Source organism: Meriones unguiculatus, chromosome 3 (genome assembly GCF_030254825.1).
Source record: "Meriones unguiculatus strain TT.TT164.6M chromosome 3, Bangor_MerUng_6.1, whole genome shotgun sequence".
NCBI classification, from domain to species: Eukaryota; Metazoa; Chordata; class Mammalia; order Rodentia; family Muridae; genus Meriones; species Meriones unguiculatus.
In genome coordinates, this window is record NC_083351.1 from 73,031,737 (window position 1) to 73,050,821 (window position 19,085).

The following is a 19,085-nucleotide window of genomic DNA, read 5'->3' on the forward strand; positions in this document are numbered from 1 at the left end:
ACTAAGAATGTTGATCATCTCTTTCAGTGTTTCTCTGCCATTCTATATTCCTCTACAGAGAATTCTCTGTTTAGCTCTATACCCCATTTTTTAATCAGATTGCTTGATTTGTTTCTGTTTAACTTCTTTAGTTCTTTATATATTTTGGCTATCAGCCCCATAGACTTTTTTGAACACATGTGGCACATATCCATATACTCTCTCACACGTAAATGTACATACACATGCATTTAAAATTAAATAAATAAATTGGGGGGTACAGAATGATTGGACATATCAGGTTTACAACTGTTACCATTTCAAAGTGAGGTCCCACCACCTGGGGAGCCAGCAGGCAGGCAATCACTTTGGCAGCTGTGCATGGAGCCGTGCAAATCGGAGGTTTTAACTTGTATTAGGTTTAGTGCTAAAGGGACTAGGACATTCACTGGACCTCTGCTTGTGGGTCTCATCTCCCTACCCCTTGCATGCTGGTATTTCAGTACAACAGCTCTAGCCCACATCCCTGTTCAGTATGTGTTGAGGTTTATGAAGTACCACAGGCAAACATACCCTCCCTTTGTACTTCTCCATTTAAACCACCGTTTCTCTAAATGAAGCACTCTATTTTTTCCTCCTTTTCCCAAAGCTCCAGGCCCTTCCATGGGCACAGAAAGGATGCCTATGCTGTGGGCACAAGTGCAGGCCACAGTGCCTACAACCTCCCCCAGTGGGAGGATGCTTGCACTCACTTAGCCTGTTACCTTGGAGTCTGTCTGTCTCAGAGATGCTCCTGCGTCCACCAGAAGCTGGCACACAGCCCGGTTCCGTTGGCAGGCGGCCTTGTGCAGTGCAGTCTCTCCCCTAAATCAAAGATTAAGAAACCAGGCAAGGGTTGAAGACAGATGAGGTGCTGGAGGCAGTGTCAGGGTGAGGGGCTTAGCCTGACCTGTTGCTGATGCTTGATGCTGTATGCTTTTTAGCCTTGTTCCTTGTAAGTTGCTGAGACCTAGGCCCGCTGAATACGTGCACACTAGGGAGGAAGCCTAAAGGGTATCTGCCAATTCCTCAAGTTACTCGTTAACAGACCTACCAGCTAACTTTACCCAGCTGTCTAAACTAAATAAGGTTTGGTGGTAAATTTTAAAATCACTACTTTTGGATTTAGGATATACTCAATGATGCTTAAGTAGGCAAAATTGTGCAGATATGTCCAAGCAGAACATAAAGGGATCTCCATGGAGCTCATACAGTCATGCCCTTCAAACATGGTAGAAACCGTTATAATTTTCATGAGTATGTCCTAAGAGCTCAACTTTAAAGAGCCAGACCAACTTCTCCTCCCCCTGTTCAGCCAGTACTGGATTACATCTATTAAGTGAAAAGGTATCTGAGAGACTCTGGAAGACCCACAGCAGAATTCACAGGCCCAAATTCTCCCAAGTACACAACAGGCCTGAGAACAGCCTCTCAGTATGTGCGTGGGAAGGGACAAGAAAAAAACCAAACAGGCCACCATCTGTCTCATAGGTGAGCTAAGAAAAAGATATTGTCATTCTGAGTTCCGAGGTATAAAAATGCTTAATGCCAACATATTTCATGAAAAATCAAATGTCATCCATAGAAAAGCAAAACAAGGATGAATGACATTCCCACTCACAACCATGCCATCAGGCCATCTCTGTGGGTCAGGGGCCAGTTTCTCTGTGCCCAGGAGCTCACAGCTATATCCCTTTTCACTTGCCCTTGGTTCTACCCATTCCCACCTCTATTCTCTGATCACCAGCTCGCTTCTCCCGAAACCCACTCTTCTTTATCCCTTGCCTAACTTCTTTGAAACTCTATGATCATTCCCATATGGTTTTCAGAGTTAACTGTTCATCTCTTTCTCATTCCTGTTAGTGGAAAAGTGGTTATTTGGATATCAGAAGAATAAAAAAGAAATATGAAAACAAACATTTTCAGTTTAGGGAGCATCCCAGATGTGATAAGTGTTTGAGTAACTGCTTATAGCTCTCCAGGGGTGGTATATAATTTATTCCATTTATATTCCATCACAGACTGACATGCAGAAGTTGTGCCATTGCATGTAGCAGATGTCCTAAGGCACGGAGGCTTCATTTCCTCTCAAATCCCAGACAAGAAAAATGCTGTATATGGTGAAGATAAATATACATGTACTTATATACTGTCAGCGCTCCCAGCACCTGTGTAAAAGCATCTTGCTGGTAATGCGCTGTAGGTAATGATGGTGATAGCATTGACTACGTATTTAATCACCACAATACAAATTATTGGCTTTATTGTGTTGCTTTACTCAGCAGATTGCCTCTGTACAACCATTAATACAGTTTGAAGTAGGATTTGAATCAGTGAAATTAAAACTATCTGATATGCCTCATAGACTAGATATACTTTGAACACAACTGTTTAGACTGTATAACAAAAGGCAACACTCACGTTTCACTGTCTGCCATATCCAATAGTTCTGCAGGTCCTAAACAACAATAAAGAAGTGAGATGTTAAAAAATATATTCTAAAACTAACTGTTGACAGAAAATCTGCAAGTAAACAATTTAAATGATAATGAAAGGTAAACTGAAAAAAATAAATTTGGTGACAAAGTTAATAATGAGTGAGGATGAGAAGATTCTCTATCACCAGTTTCCCAAACTCTACCAAAGGGTGCTGTTGCCTTCCTTATCAAGAATCTTTCTATGAGGACTGGAGAGATGACTAAGCAGATAAGAACACTTGCTGTGAAAATAAGAGGATCTGAGTTCAAATCTCCAGCACCCAAATTCTTATAAAGTTAAGCATGTGCGTTAACCCTGTGTGCCTGTAACCTTAGCAAAGGTAGGGAGAGAAAAATAGATCCTAGGACCTGAGTGGTCAGCCAGCGTAGCCAAGTTTAATGAGAGACCCAGTCTGAAGGAAGTAATACAGATAGATGGAGAGGAAGACATCTGATGTCCTCCCCTAGTATCCACACAAATGATTGTACCTACATATATAAGTGGACCCACCATGAGCATGTCACGCACACACACACACACACACACAATTGAAAAAAGATTATTTCTAAATGAAATTAATTGAAAAAGAATAACTGAAAAATAATTGTCTCAGTTGACAGAAAAAGCCAATAGAATGGGCTTTGAGGTCTTTTTTATTCTCCAGCTACAAAAAAAAGTGCTTTCTATGGTATAATGAGAAAAGTAATATATGTCATCTAATAGCTATAGTTGGAAATAGGATAAAGTCTACTTTTTGAGGATTTCAAAATGAATAACTGGAATAACTGTCGTGCATACATCTCCGATGATTACAGATGATCCATTTTCTGGCATTTTTTCCAAGTGTTGGAGTGAAAATGTACAATGAGCTGGCCTTTCTCAGTGTCTGTTTAGTAATTAATTCACTTCTTCTGAAAACATAGTTTGGGATCTTCACCATTCTATCTTCTGATCACTACTTCCTTCTATGAAATCCCTCACCCTATTTAGTCTGAAGGTATCAGTTAGATACATTTCTTCTACAGAATCCCCTCTGAGCTGACACTATTCCCTACCTACATGGCAACTAAAGTTTATGTGTAGGTTGTATTTGTTGTACTAAAGTAATATAAATTATCGTCTAAACCAAAACCATCCAAAGCAAGTAGAGATTGTTAATCACATCACTTGACATCACATTTGTCAAACTATTTTAAAATCACCAGCTTAATTGTTTACCTGTCCATGAAGACTCTAATAAACTTCTGGGAATTTTATCCTATGATTTTTTTTCAACACTGTCTCCTCCCTTGGTACTGAACATAGAATCTGGTCCCAAGAAAATGCTTAAATGTTTGACTGAATTGATGAAAAAATTTGCTTGGGAGTTCCAAATATGGTTCTGGTACCAAGCAGTTTAGTCTTTACAGACATGATCCTTGTGATTTGTAACCTATATTGGCATATAGCATTATTGCTGAAAAATATTGTATATAATGTGAAAAGAAATGAGGAAGTTACAAGTTTCTAACCATGATGGCCATTGGCAAGGAAGTGGTTGAGATAGTCTAGAATCCTTTTGACTCTTTTGCTCATCCAAGAGCTAACTCACCTTGAATTTTTATTTTATTTTTTTTTATGGAGTGAAGCTCTCAGGCGGAAACCACTTCTAAAAAGACTGTCAAAACCCTATATCATGACTAAGTTTCCATATGTCCCGTCTGTTATGGGACAGTGTGGAATGTCCCACGCTGTCTAATGTTATGGGACATGTAATGAGAGACTTGCGAGATATTCTCTAATGTTTAGATGATGTTCATGGCCTTCATCATGGAATTCTCCCTCCTTAACGTGTTGATAAAGTTTTACCTTTTCATCTAAGCTAAACTAGCAATTGCCTAACTCACTTTTACTTCTCAGACCTCTGTAACTCAAAGGGCCTGTCTCCCAATCTCCCTATCCATGATAGCCTCCCTCTCCTAACTCCAGGCTTAGTCAATTTCTGATAGTAGACTGATCATAAGATCAGGAGCACGAGGATCACACACCTGAAGTTCCAGCTCAAGAGTTCCTGCTATCTTCAGAGAACATTTTAAACTGTTGATTTAAAGGGGAAGTGCATGAACACGGCAACCCAGACTTCTCATCCCTGCTGCCCTCTGCACAGTGACTAAGGTGACAAAGACCTTCAGAACTCTCAGAGTGGGTCCACAGTGAGTTCCAAGACTTGTTAAGTCTGTGCTTCTGTACTGGTAAGAAACCCAGAGGCATTTTAACTGGGCTAATAAAGCAATAGTTTGACAATCTAAAGATGAAGATAAGAAAAAGGACTTTGTATCTCACAGTACCCGACCAGAATCCCCACAACTATAGCTATGAGTTATCCCACAGTGATTATCCAGCCTGGTTTGATTGGGCATGTTTGTGGCTAGCTATGGTTTCTTGGCTGTTTCTTTAATCCTCTGGCAGAGATAAGATGAAAAGCTACCAATGCTGGAAGCTGACACTTGTGCTCTTAAATCATATCTAAAGGGACTGCACTTCAGTGTTTAAGGAATGACTCTAAAATGATCGATACAATTAACCTAATGTCCCTGATCCTCCATCAAACAGACAATTGGATGATTAAAGAATATTACTAACACTAGCAAGCAAATAGCTAATGAAAAAGAGGGAAGGGCAAAAAGTCAGATTACTCAGGTGGGAACAGGGAGCTGTGTTTAAGAGTTTTAGCATATTTACTTGTCATTTTTAGGGCTAGTTTTTAAAGCAGTGGTTCTCAACCTGTGGGTAACATATCAGGTATCTTGCATATCAGATATTCATAACAGTAGCATAATTACCGTTATGAAGTAGCAACAAAATAATTTTATGGTTGGGAGTTACCACAACATGAGGAAGTGTACTAAAGGGTTGCAGCATTGGGAAGGTTGAGAACCTCTGTCAGCTGAAACGATTGTGTTTGCATGGCTACAACATCAGAAGAATCGAAGCCAAATAGATCTGAACACAGGCTGTCATTCCCTCCAGGTTTGTATCGGGCTGACCTGTGGGGAGCTATGCCTTAACAGTGTGATGACCTACTTAATACATTGGTGTGTAACTTGGAGAATGAGTGGCCAAAAAGATAAAAATAATCAACAAAACTCAAACCAATTTCTCTTGAAAGATAAAATGCATTTGAAGTATAGCTCTTAATTATTTTCTAATCTGAGTCTCATTAATAAAAAAGAAAAATGATTTTAAAAAGCAAATAGAACTGTATTTTTCTACTGTGTATCAATGGTCGAAAGTTGGATTGTGGTTTATTTTATATATACAAAGATCCTCACTATGGATGCTATGGCCTTTCCCCCATGGAATTTGAAATAAGAACATTGAACTGTGAGCAGACAATTCACAATTCTTCCCCTATACAAACGGAATCTGTGGGGGTAGGAATGATAATGTCCCTCATAGTCTCAGGCAATTTAATACTTGGTCTCCATTTGCTGATGTTGTGGAGAGGCTTACGTGGTACAATTTTGCTGAAGAAAGTGCATCCCTGAGGGCAGACTTGGGAGTTTAAGGGGCTTCCGCCATTCCCAGTTCGTTCTCTCTGCTTTGTGCTTGCAGTTGAGGATATGAGCTCCAAGCTGCTTGCTCGAGTTGCCTGCCACATGTCTCTGCACTTCGCTTTTATGATGGACTCTAACCTAGAACTGTGAGCTCAGTAACTCTTCTATTATTTGCCTGGTCACGGTTTTCAGCACAGCAACAGAAAAGTCGCAAATACAGAATCCTTGCATCTCTGTCTCTCCTAGGGTTCTCTCTTTCTCACAGCTATTCTTCACCCGAAGGTAAGTGTGAACTCTCTATTGAAGGACTACGGTGAAAATTCCTCTATGGAATCCGCACCTTTCCTCCAGAATCCTATGCATGCTGTCATTGGAACCCAACTGATGACACTGGAATGCACCTGCCATGTCTTTGGCTCCTTACCTACGCCCCCTGTTCATGTCCCCTTGAATACAGAAGGCAGAAACTGTATCATACACATGCATGAATTTGGGCAAATTACTGAGCTTCACAGTGGCTCTAGTTTTACTCCCTGACCAGTAAAAATAAAAGAATTTACTGCATAGAGTTGTAAGAATTTCAATTTAATATCTAGAACAATAAATTTTAGCAAACAATGGGTTACTATACATTTATTTAATTTTCAAAAGTATTTAAGACAGAAATACCAATTTTTTTAAAAAATCAAATGGTGAGTGATGCTATAATTTTAGATCCCAGTCAATATTAGGTGTTTCCTTTTTTCTTTCAAAACAGACCCATAGCTGAAATATAGATTTAAACAAACAAACAAACAAACAAACAAAACCCTGTCGCATATAGGGAAAGATCTGAAAATCGAGTAAATGTGTCAGTTTCATTTCATTTCTCTGTGACAAAGTACACAGCAGAAGTAAAGTAGGGGAGGAGGGCTGTATATAGTGCAGAGTGTGGCGTGAACCATCGTAATGCAGGCCTGTGGCAGGTGCTTATTCCACAGACCAGCCAGAAAGCGGAAAGCACTGGCTGACTTTATTTTTAATATTTTTTAATTTTTTTTATTTATTACAATTTATTCACTTTGTATCCCAGCTATAGGTCCTTCCTCATTCCCTCCCAATCCTGCCCTTCCTCCCTCTTCTCCTCCCATGCTCCTCCCCGAGTCCACTGATAGGTGGCTGCCTTTTTACCATTAAGTCCCACCCTTTATTCCTCCTAAGGTACACAGCTGCTCAAAACACTACCACCAGCTGGGGACCACATGTTCATATATGTGAAAAATGCATGAGCCTGTGAAGTACACTGTATATTCAAGCCATAAAAGGTACAGAAACACACACACACACACACACACTTCAGATAGAGTCTAAGGAATGTAGAATGCAGCAAATGACACAAATCTTTCATTGCAAGAAAGTAAATGTTGTAGTAAGTACTGGAGATTTCTGAAGTCCTGCTGCCCAGCACTACCCTGACGCTCTTATACTCTTACATTAGACACGCCAGTTCCTGCTCACATGACTTCAGCATCTACATTGCATATGCATTATAAATGATGGACCTTTTAGTACATGCATTTTCGAAATTTGCCAGTGCATCCAAATCCCCTCTGTGATTCCTTCCACTGCCCCCCATACTCCCTCCCAGGACCTCATTTCCCATTAGTCTCCCTGACGCTGCCAGCAGACCATTCCAAATCCTCCCTGCCACAGGACAAAGGCTGCACAGATGTGGACAGAGCTGGCACTGGGAATGCGAAGAGCACTGTCATCCTGTCTCAGCGGGATGGTAGTCCTTTCTCTCTGGGACCAGAGGCAGAAAAAAAAGAGGGTTAAAAAAAACAGAAAAGAAAGATTGAGGTCAGAAAAAGAGAGAAGACAAAATACCGCATTGAAATAAAAAGGAAATGCATGAGTGGGGTTTCTATCTGGGGAAACAGTGGGGGGCAGTTGGGTGGGCATAGGGAGAATAAAAACAAAAGAGCAAAATGCTCTGGGTAGTAAAGGAAGAAAAGCACACAAAAGTCTTGGAGGGGTGAGCTAGGGGGAGGCAGCCAGTGAAAATGATGGTTGAAAGGAGCTGAAAGGCAGGAACCACGGAGAGACTCTCTGCTGGAATCCGTGTCCACAGCCTCTGCTCTGTCTTGGGAATTATTCCCTCTTCCTCCTCCTATTTGCTTTCAGGCCTTGAAGTGCCCAGATTCCAGCTTTTCTTTTTAAATAAAAGAAAGCAGTGTTTTGCATGTCTGAGAGAAGTCCAAAAGAAGATGCCTCCTATGGCTTTCTCGGAACACTGTACATCCCACTCACAGCCCACAGTCTACAACCATCTTAAAAGAGCCCTCTGAAGAAAAAGGGATTGCTGGGGCTTGAGAAAACTCATCTCTAAGGAATCTGGATCAGAAGGTGTCCTCCTGATTGCAGCTCACACTCCTCTCCCTGAGCATCCAATGAAGATACAAAGCAAAGCGGAGTTCCAGCAGGAAGGATGCTGTGAGCTGAGTGCCAACTCAAGGGACCATGCAGAACATGGCTTGGGTACATTAAAAAAAAAAAAAGAACCCAGCAGTTCCTCAGAGTCATGGTCAGTAAAGGCTGGGCACAATCAGAATGTGACAAGGCAAGGTGGTACAGAGGTTCCCCCATCTTGTAATCTTGCTGAGACTATTTCAGATTTAGCTAGAATTTGATCTCCTTCATGGAGAATTACCCAACCAACTGTATTCTAGTACTTCAGGCCATGATACCCCTAACTTAGCTTCTGTTAAACTGTTTGCTTATGCAAACCTCCTGCTGAGCTGCTGAGTTGCTGAGCTGCTGAGCTAGAGCCTAAGATGTGTTTTCTTGTCTTTAAAAGCTGCTTGGTCTAAATGCTTGGTGCTATACTTATGTCCTAAATACCTGAGTGTAGCCTTGGTTAGAATACATGCTTTCAATTGGCTCTAAACTATGTCTGAGTAGTCATCTCTGGTGGGCTCCCATAACAAGGTCTATGAAAAACTTGTGAGATTTTTATTATCTGAAGCCATTGGGAGACTTGAGCCAAGCTGATACATGCTTGATATACATACTTACACCTGCAAGTCAAGAGATTTTCAGCATGCAAACATTTCTGTTACTTTCCAGCACTATCATCAGCATCAACTAAGAGATTTATCAGGATGCAGAGAGCTTGTTAAGAACCAAGGACTAAATATGCCCACGGTAATGCTTTCCATTTATCTCTCTTTGACTTGAAGAACATTGTGCATTTCAGAGAGGTGAATGGTTCTGCAAAGATAGTTTATAGTTTCAAAATGCACAGGTTAGTTGAGACTGGCAGAAGACACTAGTCCCAGCACTTGAAAGACAAGCCTGAGGCAAGCCTGTCCAGGGAATTCCAGGCTAGCCAGGATTATGTAGGAAGATTCTGTCTCAAGTCAAATGGCCACCTTCTAAGCTTTGTGCAAATCCTGAGGACTTTTCTTTTAAAATAAAAGTCCCGTTCACAAGTGTACCTTTATTAGTGTCCATGTGCAATATTCCAAAATTTGTTTCTGCTCCTCATCAGCCTTTTAGATAAACCATTACAGAAAACAGAATAAACTTGTGGTGTATATTTGCAGCAGAAATCATGCCACTATTTTATTTACAAGTCTTGCCCTGAAGTCTGGCAGGTAGGTGATCAGGGAAGCAGAAGAAGAATGATGCCTTTGACAGACTCAGCACCACAGTTCATCTTTCTAAGACAGGCAGAAGTACAACTACCCAGTCTAGTGGGGAAAGCCATTCTCCTGCACCCACTGTTCCACCCCACAGCGCTTCCTTCTATTCTTTTAACCACAGGTCCAGCTAGTGAGAATGACAAAAGAGGAGAATCTCAAATGGTTGATAGTCTAATATCTACCATACAAGGTCCTTGCAAAGATTAAATTATGTGCTGTGTCCTGTACAGGCATCTGACATATTTCATGTGCTTGATAGATGGTATCTATGTTATCTTTATGTGGCTTTATGGTAGGACCTAAAACATCTACATTCAACTTTGTTAGATTTATTTGAATACCTAATTATGATTTTTTTTGGCCTGCTATTGCTTGAAAATATTAAATGCATTTTCTTTTGCGTGCATAGTTGAGTGTGACAGCCTACAGTAAGCAGTTCCAATCAGGCATTCCACATGGATTCATGAAAGAATGAATAAATGAAGGAAGAAATGAGTGGAACAATCTAAGTTCCCCCAGTTGCATAAAAGAAGAAGCAAATGGATGTAAATACTCAATAATACACTCAAGGTCTGCAGCATGTCTGTGCAGAAGTCAGCTTGAAGGGCTGGAGAGATGGCCTGTTGGGTAAGAACACTGGCTGTGCAAAGTAAACAGGCTCAACCCCAGTGCTCCAAGATGGCTGCCTAGACTTTCTGTGGACCTGGGTCTCACAGTCTCTCACTTATTCACCCTTAAAAACCCCCAAGTGAAGCTTTTTATCCTCTCCCATCCCACACCCAGGTGTTCTCTATTTCTAGTCATATTATAGGCATGGGAAGCTGAGCAGTGTTCTTCGTGTGTAATTATATGTCCAATGGGGCTTCTGGAGGAAGGTGCTAAACCAATAGCTTCATCTTGGGAATGGTCTAAGTCCAAACTGGAAACCCAGTCAGTCTACATTCTGGTCGGCAAGATTGGGCAGCCATATGTGACATGACAACACCAGGCATTTTTTAGGAGAATGAAGTGTGAGTAGGAGAAAAACAAACAAATGAGAATCAAACAACAAAAACTAAGAAACTAGAAAAATAGGGTAGGACAAACACAGGAACCTGCAAAAGAATCAACCTTAAATATAGATTTCTTAGATGAGCCCAAACAGTTAATTTCTAAGAACATAGGAACCTGCAGAAGAATCAACCTTAAACATAGATTTGTTAAATGAGCCCAAACAGGTAATTCCTAAAAAGCTCTACAAACTAAAGACAACTATGCCAGGATGTATTCTGTTAATTAAAAATTAAATTAAGTTGAATTAAACTAATTAAAAATAGGGGCTGGAGAAATAGCTCAGTGGTTAAGAGCACTGACTGCTCTTGCAGAAGACCCGGATTTGAATCCCAACACCCACACAGTGGCTCACAGATGCCTGTAATTCCTGTTCCAGGAGATCTGATTTCCTCTTCTGACATCCACAGGGACCAGGCACACATGTGGCAAACAGACATACATGCAGGCAAAACATTTAAACAGTAATAATAAATACATACACAAATTTTAAAAAATAAAATTAATTAATTTTATTTTAATTATTGTTTGAGATAGGGTCTTACTATGTAAGCTTGGCTCTCCTAGAACTCACTATGTAGGCCAGGTTGTCCTCAAACTTGTAGTAATCCAACTGCCTCTGCCTCTTGAGGGTTGAGATTGAAGGTGTTCACCACAGAACCCAGCAATTAACTACTTTTAAGAAAGTTTTTAATTTTTAAATTAATTTCTTTCCCAAAGCTTTTCCCTTTTAAATTTGGTTATAAAAATTGTTTATTTGAATTTCTTGGTTAAGATGGCCCACATGCATCAGTGAGTGTTAGAGAAACAGTTGATGAATATTCCATTGCGAAGATCTATTGGTTGAGCGTCAATATAGACAGCACTATCTAGAATTTCATGGATAAGTGATCCCTGGTAAGTTGCCTACTCACCATGGTCGAGGATGTACTTCACAATCTCCCCATTGCCAGTTTTAGCTGCATAGTGAAGGAGTGAACAGTGGTCTGGCCCCTGAATTAGCAAGCTGCCTCCATTCTTATAGCTTTCTATGAGCTGAAAGAGAGAGACATAGGGAAAGAGTATTAGCAGCACACAGAACAGAGAGAAAAGCTCCAAGGTCACACAGAAAAGTCATTTAGTAAACCACAAATGTTTTTAGCCTAAGAGGACACACGGAAAAGCCAAAGTGATGAAGTACTGTCCCTTCATCACTCATATGGATGGTTCTTCTCATGCAGCTCCAGAAAGCGTCTGTGGGTATCAAAGAGCTCAAGGAAACAGAAATGTGTTGAGTTGGCTTTCTTCCCCCTTTTCTGAGCCCCAGACACTGAGAAGAAAACTAAAATTTCCTGAGGTTCATCCAGCATTTGTTACAGTAGAAAGAACTTGGCTCTGACCCTCTAGGTTCCTTTCCTGTGTCTTTTGTTGTTCCTTGACATGACATGAAAAGAAATGCTTCATTTTGCTGCGCATAACATTCATCCAAATATACATGCACATACATGTCATGCATGGGCACTCAGAGGGAGGGTTCCTTTCCATCCTGACACCTTCTGTGAATCAGGCAGTGGATATACAACAGGGCTGAGGATGATCAAGGACTAATGAGAACCAAAATGAGCATGTAAATGTCATTGTTTCTGTACAAGAACAGCCAGTGGGGAAAGCCAAGAATTTAGCCACCAGAGAGTAAGGTGGGCAAATAAAGATATAGACCAAGTTCATGAAGTACCAAATATTGTAAAATGCAAATGTGTCACCACCCTCCAAACTGAAATATCAGGGAAAGAAGAGCCTTGGCAAAGCTTCCCATAGATTTTGGAAGACAAAATTCAACTAACAGAGCATGTATCAAGAGAAACTATCACATAAGCAACAATACAATATGACTCAGTCACTAGCCTCAGTGGACTCCAAATTCCATAGGAAGACCAAAGTGTTGATTGCCAACAGAGACAGTTTGAGGCCAAAGAGGGGTAACAGGGAACAAAGCACAGTTTTGGAAAGGAGTCATCAAGAATTGGCCACTAAGAATGTCTGGTCAGAGATACTGGAAATGCAGGAGCTAAGGAAATCTATATCTGCAAACGTTAGAGCAAGGGAACAGGAGGAAGTAGCATAGAGATACAAAGAAGAATCTTGCAATGATACTGTGGGCGGGATCTTTGTGGGTAGATCCAATGAGGATAGAAATGGAGATGTACCCAGACCAAGTAGAGAGCAGATGTCCTAGATGTGCCTTTCAGGAAGGTTGCACACTATGACTGAAAATCAGCCCAGCAGTGGTTTATGTATTATGTATCCCCACTGCATGGGAGTGCCTGGAGTGTGCTCTACCATCTGGTCTCATTCTCTCTCTCTCTCTCTCTCTCTCTCTCTCTCTCTCTCTCTCTCTCTCTCTCTCTCTCTCTGTCTATCTCTGTCTCTCAAGCACAGCCTGTTTAATATTTAATATGTATTGTGCATTCTACACACAAAAGTAAAGTAAATGAAAATTGAGAAGAAAGATATAGATAGATAGACAAATAGACAGACAGACAGATAGATAGGACTGAAAAAGAAAGTCCTTTCTCTGTATCTCATCTTATAATCAATAAATCATTATTGAGTCACTCCTCAGACATTTGGAGATTAAATATAAAGTATCTTGTGCCAGGATAACCAGCTAGATATAGTACTTTTTCTATTTTAAGCAATTCCCTGTAAAATATTTTAGATGTATAACAATACACTCCAGGGACTAGGGAATTTTTGATTACAGTAAAAGTACATGGAAATAGCTTCAGATTACAAACTGGATTAGAAGTGTTCAAGAGAAGGGGTTGTTCTTGATTTCCACAGGATCTAAGTCAAATCCTTTTTGAGTTGTATACTGCTGTTGACTAGCCCACTGAAGGGAAATGACCATGAAACTACAGGAATTCTGGCTAGGAAAGAGGCTACCCTCCTGGGTAACAGTGCCGTGAAACACTACAGTGGAAAACTGTACAAGCAGTATGGTCAGAATTAAACAATATGTGGGCAACCCCAGCCCTTGCTTTCTGCTAGAGATGTACTGAAAATGTAGAAAATGTATGCTTTGGTTTATTCAACAGGTGTGCTTAAAAATGGAAAGGGAGCTGGGTAAGGTGGTACATGCCTGTAATCCCAGCACTCTGGGAGGCAGAGGCAGGCAGATCTCTGTGAGTTTGAGATATGCCTGGTCTATAAAGCAAGTCCAGGACAGCCAAGGATACACAGAGCAACACTGTCTTGAAAAACCAAAACCAAAACCAAGCAAAACAAACAAAAACCTCAAACAAAAAAACAAACAAAATTGGAAAAGGGGAAGGGAAAGGAAGAAGGGAAAGGAAGGAAGGGAAAAGTACAAGATAGAGGACAGAGAAAAGAAAAAGTAATTCTCAGCTTCCTTTTATGGCCTTTGCTTTTGCAGCCCACACTGTACAAGGGTTGATGGGAAAGTTTTATCTCTCACTGGGAGTCAGCCAGCACTGCTGAAGTTAGTCAGACAGGGACTTATAGACAGTCATGACCCCTAGTGTAAATAACACAAGAACAGCTAGCTCTTATATAATACTCATGACTACATTATGACAAATATTTTACTAAGTATGTTGTTAGAAAAAGAAAACAAGTTAATACTATATAAAACATTAGCCAGCTAACCTTTTAGGCACCTTTGTATGTAACATGAACAGTACTGGCAGTCTTATCATGGAATTACAACCAGTTCTAAGACAAACCAACAAAAAAATAATATTTTAATTCCAATTCACACATAAAAAATTAAGGCACTGAGATAATATAGTAATGGTATAAAACTGTACATAGTGTGAATGACAGAGCAAGATCTGAAATTAGGCAATTTAGCTTCAGAATTGACATTCGCTTTCAAGTGGTGACCATTTCCCTCCTTGTGAACCAAATTCACTAGAAAATGCAGACACAAGTTGAAATACCCAAAATGGACTAGATAGCCTTTTCTCAGTTGGCTGTGACTTCTAAAGTAGACACCTATTTCAGCAGTTGTAAGCTTGCAGCTGGTATATGCATTTCTGGGTACTACCCAGGTCATTATCATATATGTATTCATTCCCATACACATCTCAAAAAGAAACCTTCAAGTTTCTCAAATGTTAGTCTTAGAAAGCAGAGATTCTAAGCACTATGAGAATGACACCTTAGAAATACAGTCTTTTCTTTTATAAACTAACCAAGGCAAGTCCAGGGAATCTACCATACTTTTTACTGTTAGAATGCGGAGTGTGGTGATCACTGTCCTCATCCTCTCTTCTCACGTCTCAAAAGAGCATCTTTCTTCCTCTTAAGTAAATTATGGACTGGATCATGAGAGCTTGGTGAGACATGATGTTGAATTAAGTTTCTTAAAGAAGGAGAATAGCTTACCTTCATAAGGTCACCAGTTATTACTGCCTGCAAAATTGCTGTGAAAGATAAAAGAGAGATGTCAAATTAGTAAAAGACTCTCTCACTGAGAAGTTACCAAATGAATGGTTCCATATTTAGAAGTAATCTGTATTGGGGGTAGGAACAGGGAGTCTTTGTCAAACAGGTGAAATACCCATCTTCAAGCCCTTTCCTACCCAAGGATCAATCATATACATAATTCTAGAACTTTCTTGAACCCCCATTCTCACCCTGGTACTATGAAGATAATGTGAAATTTGAAGTTACATTAGATTAAAATCTTAGCTCTGACCCTAATAGGTGTGGAGCACTGGACAAACCATTTAATGCCTTGAGCCTCAGTTTCCACAACTGCAAAAGAGAAAGTCTAGACCTTCTGGGCTAGCTGAAAGGGTTAGTCATTGTGGTTCCTCCTTTCTTTCCTTATACTTTGTTCTCTAGAGACTTGGTATGTCTCCAAACATTTCGAGTATGTATGCTGGAGTGGTGGGTACTCAGTGCCACAGACATCAAGATGGTTAGAAACAGAAGAGGAAGCCAGTGTTTCAGTGGTGGTCTGGGGAGAATAATCACATGTCTGCCTTAAATTAACAGATGGCCATGGTGGAAACAAGCCCAAGAGTCTTGGATAACTTAAGTTACTTATAAGACACTTGTAGCCTTGGGGGCGGGGAATTAAAGTTTCTAATGGTTTATGTATGTAGGATATAGAAAATAAATTAAAAAATCATGTTAAATGAGGGAAACAACATATTCACATCTAAAGACAATCATGGTTCCTAATGGGAGTTACCTGTATCATTGTATAAGTGATGCCATTAGAAAAGAAGATGAGTCAGTTTGGAAACTATTCAAATAGTGGACTCAGCTTTTCAAGTTACAAAGATTTAGAGAAAAAATAATTTAAATTATTTTGAAAAGCACCATTTTGCTCTTATTTGAGTGATGTTTCAATTTAATTAAAGTAACGTCTAAAAGCACATATCAAGAAGCAAGGAATACAGAGCTGGGGCTGTAGCTTACTCATTAAAGTACTTTCTGTAGAAGCATAAGGACCTGAATTTGATTGCCACATTAAAAACGCTGAACATGGAGGCATGAGCATGTGATTCTAGTCCAAAAAAAAAAAAAAAGACAAACAAATTCCTGGATCTCATTGTTCTGCAAGCTTAGCCTACCCTGAAAACCCAGGTCCCAGTGAAATATCTTGTCTCAAAAACTAGATGGATGGGATAGTTCCTGAAGAACAAAAGTTTGGCTTCTTGGCTAATGTACACACACACACACACACAGGAGAGGGAGGAGAGGGAGGGACAAAAGGAGGGACATAGGAGAGGAGAGAGAGTATGAATGCAGGCTGCCTCTTGGAAAAGCTCTCAAGGCTTTATTGCACATTTAAGAGTCCTGAGTGAAGAAAGGTATTCAGTGTTACAGGGCTGAGCACCATCTCTTATCCAGAAGTCTTGGACACCTATGGAGAAGAGGACAGCTGCTTGAACATGGGAGGACGACAGAGTCAAGAAGAAGGAGGGGAAAATATATTCTTCAGAAAAGGGAAAGGGTAAAGCTCCCTTCTGTAGGAAACTATAAGTAATGCACACTTGGCTTTGAACCATTCTGTGAACCCAATCTCCCTTCTCAAACCACAGAGGCCAAATGAAAAGAAAGAAATGGGGAAACTCAGTGGGCCACAAAGCAAAACAAAAGGACATGACTGTGGAAAAAGATTAGTAGGGAGTGTGTGCGGGGGGTGGGGGGGGCGCGGGGAGTACCTGCAGGGATGGGAGGAAGATCAGAGAAGTGGAGGTAAACAGAATCAAGATGCATTATAACATGAATAAAATTATAAAAAAACCCAGTCTGTTTTATAAATATATATACGTATATATGCAAGAAGTAGAGAAACATGGAAAGTACAGAAAAGGAATTAGCATGTCCCAAGAACCTATGAAAATACTAGGCCTTCCTCTTACGTTTCATAAGTAAGGACCCTGACCCTTGGAGTGCAGTGTCTCTTGGGGCATAGAGGCTCTCATGGTCTGTCTGCATCACAGTGCAGGCTCCTAAGTCTGGGCCTCTGTTCACTGCTGCACTGACACACTGTGTGGGCTCTACTAGGCACCATGACACCCACAGAAGGTGGCAGAAAACACTGCTGCTAAGTTTGTAGTGCTGTGGACAGAGTGATGGATTAGGGGCTAATTCTGTGTGATTTGCTGGACGTGGACATCTTAAACCTTTTCTTTTTCTCCTCTAGCAAAGGTTAACAGTTGTAACGCTCACCTCAGCAGTGAGACTACAGTTTTAAAAGGCTTTATAAACAGATAGCAGGCATATGTTTTAGCACTGCTGAGACTGCACATAAACACACACACACGTCATTCAGAAGGAAATTTCTGTCAAAGATAACTTGGTTTGTGAAGCTGGACACAAGAAGCTCTGCTAAAACATTTCTCTGATGGGAAGGACTGATCACGGAGCCATGGAGTGGTATTTTCCCTCAGGACAGAAACCCTATAACAGATCACAAGGAGGAAGAAGTTGAGGAAACCTATTAGCAATTTCTGCTTGGAGGAACAAATAAGTTTGGATTTTCATACTACAGAACGCTTCTTCAGATGCAGGGGAATATGCTGACTGTACAAGAAAGGAGGCAAACAAAATTGCAAGAATGAACGGTCCATACAGAGTCTTGTAACTCAGAAGATCAAACAGCACCCTGTATTATGTTTTCAAGACCATGTGGGACTTTCCTTAGTGCTCATAAAAAGTGAGTAAGAGAAAGCTGTGAGGAAATGAGATCACTATTTAAAACATTTATGAAAAATCAAACTTGGCACATGTACACAATAAATCAAGAAACGGGAGAAATCCTCAGTGCAAAGTCCATGTAGAGATGTTAACTAATCAATCAACAAGAGAGGGTAGGTAAGACCTGTGGTTAGTAGTTCCGTCAAGGTTTTGTGGAAGATGGAAAGTTTAAACCAACCCATGCCTGATAATTAGAATTAATTGGCAAGAAAGATTTGGAAAGTTCTTGTAAGATAAGAAAGAATCTGAATAAAAGCATGGAACTTGAAAACATGGTCCTTGAGGGAAGCTGCCAGGAGTTCTGTGTGGAGAGCACCTCACATCACAGGCACTGTGGCTTCACCACCACTGACGTGAGGCCTGTGTGCCAAGAGTAGATACTTGGATCATATCTTATAAGGGATAAGAAGCAACTGAAGAGTTAATCAAATGAGCGTTGTATCCAAGTGCAGGCCAGCCTGCTTCTTTTCCCCTTGTGAAATCAGTGTGACTTGCTATTAGACGGTCTTTGCCACCAATTCTCCAAGTACGGCCCCTTTCAACTTGCATCCTATATCACTCCCGAGCAATGCTATTTCTTTCCAGCAGCTTCTCAGTTTGATATCTTCATAAATACATAGAAGATTGTATAACAGCATCATAACCACAAATAGTCCCCATTGTGTTGAATACAGAAAGCATGGATATTTATTTTTAAGCCAAGCAACACACCCAAGGTTAGCTATTATGCAAACATTATTAAAAACAAGGCTTCCTTCCCTCTCCCTGATTAATGTTCTTCTTTATGAACACTGTTGTTTAAGATCTCTTCAGCATAAAGAGAAACCAAGTCCATTAATATTCAACTCCAGGAAATAACCTTGTGAAAGAGCAAGCTTAAAAACAAAATAATTATTCTTTATTCTTCAACAGCATTATTCTTTATTTCTTGAACCGAGTTTTCTTTTTGGTTTTTACATAGCTTCTTTGTAATAAAAATGGATGCTTCAAAAAAAAAAAAAAACCAAATGCTTCAAATTTCCAGAAGCAAAGGGAACTTCAATTTTTAATATATCACAAAGGTTACTGAGTAGACGAGTAAGTTTCTTGGAAAAATAAA

The 19,085-nt window shown here is 40.2% G+C and overlaps 1 protein-coding gene across 9 annotated transcripts in view; it reads right to left on the reverse strand.

The window, feature by feature from the left end:
* Dgki (diacylglycerol kinase iota) overlaps nucleotides 1-19,085 on the reverse strand; it is a 453,496-nt gene that overhangs the window by 7,325 nt on the left and 427,086 nt on the right. For all 9 annotated transcript variants that reach the window (XM_021638217.2, XM_021638216.2, XM_060380194.1 and 6 more), the window contains 4 exons: nucleotides 15,155-15,192; nucleotides 11,680-11,800; nucleotides 2,440-2,476; nucleotides 744-843 (listed from right to left, as the gene is read on the reverse strand). In XM_021638217.2, the coding sequence (XP_021493892.2) occupies nucleotides 744-843; nucleotides 2,440-2,476; nucleotides 11,680-11,800; nucleotides 15,155-15,192 (296 nt within the window). The remainder of the gene's footprint in view (nucleotides 1-743; nucleotides 844-2,439; nucleotides 2,477-11,679; nucleotides 11,801-15,154; nucleotides 15,193-19,085) is intronic.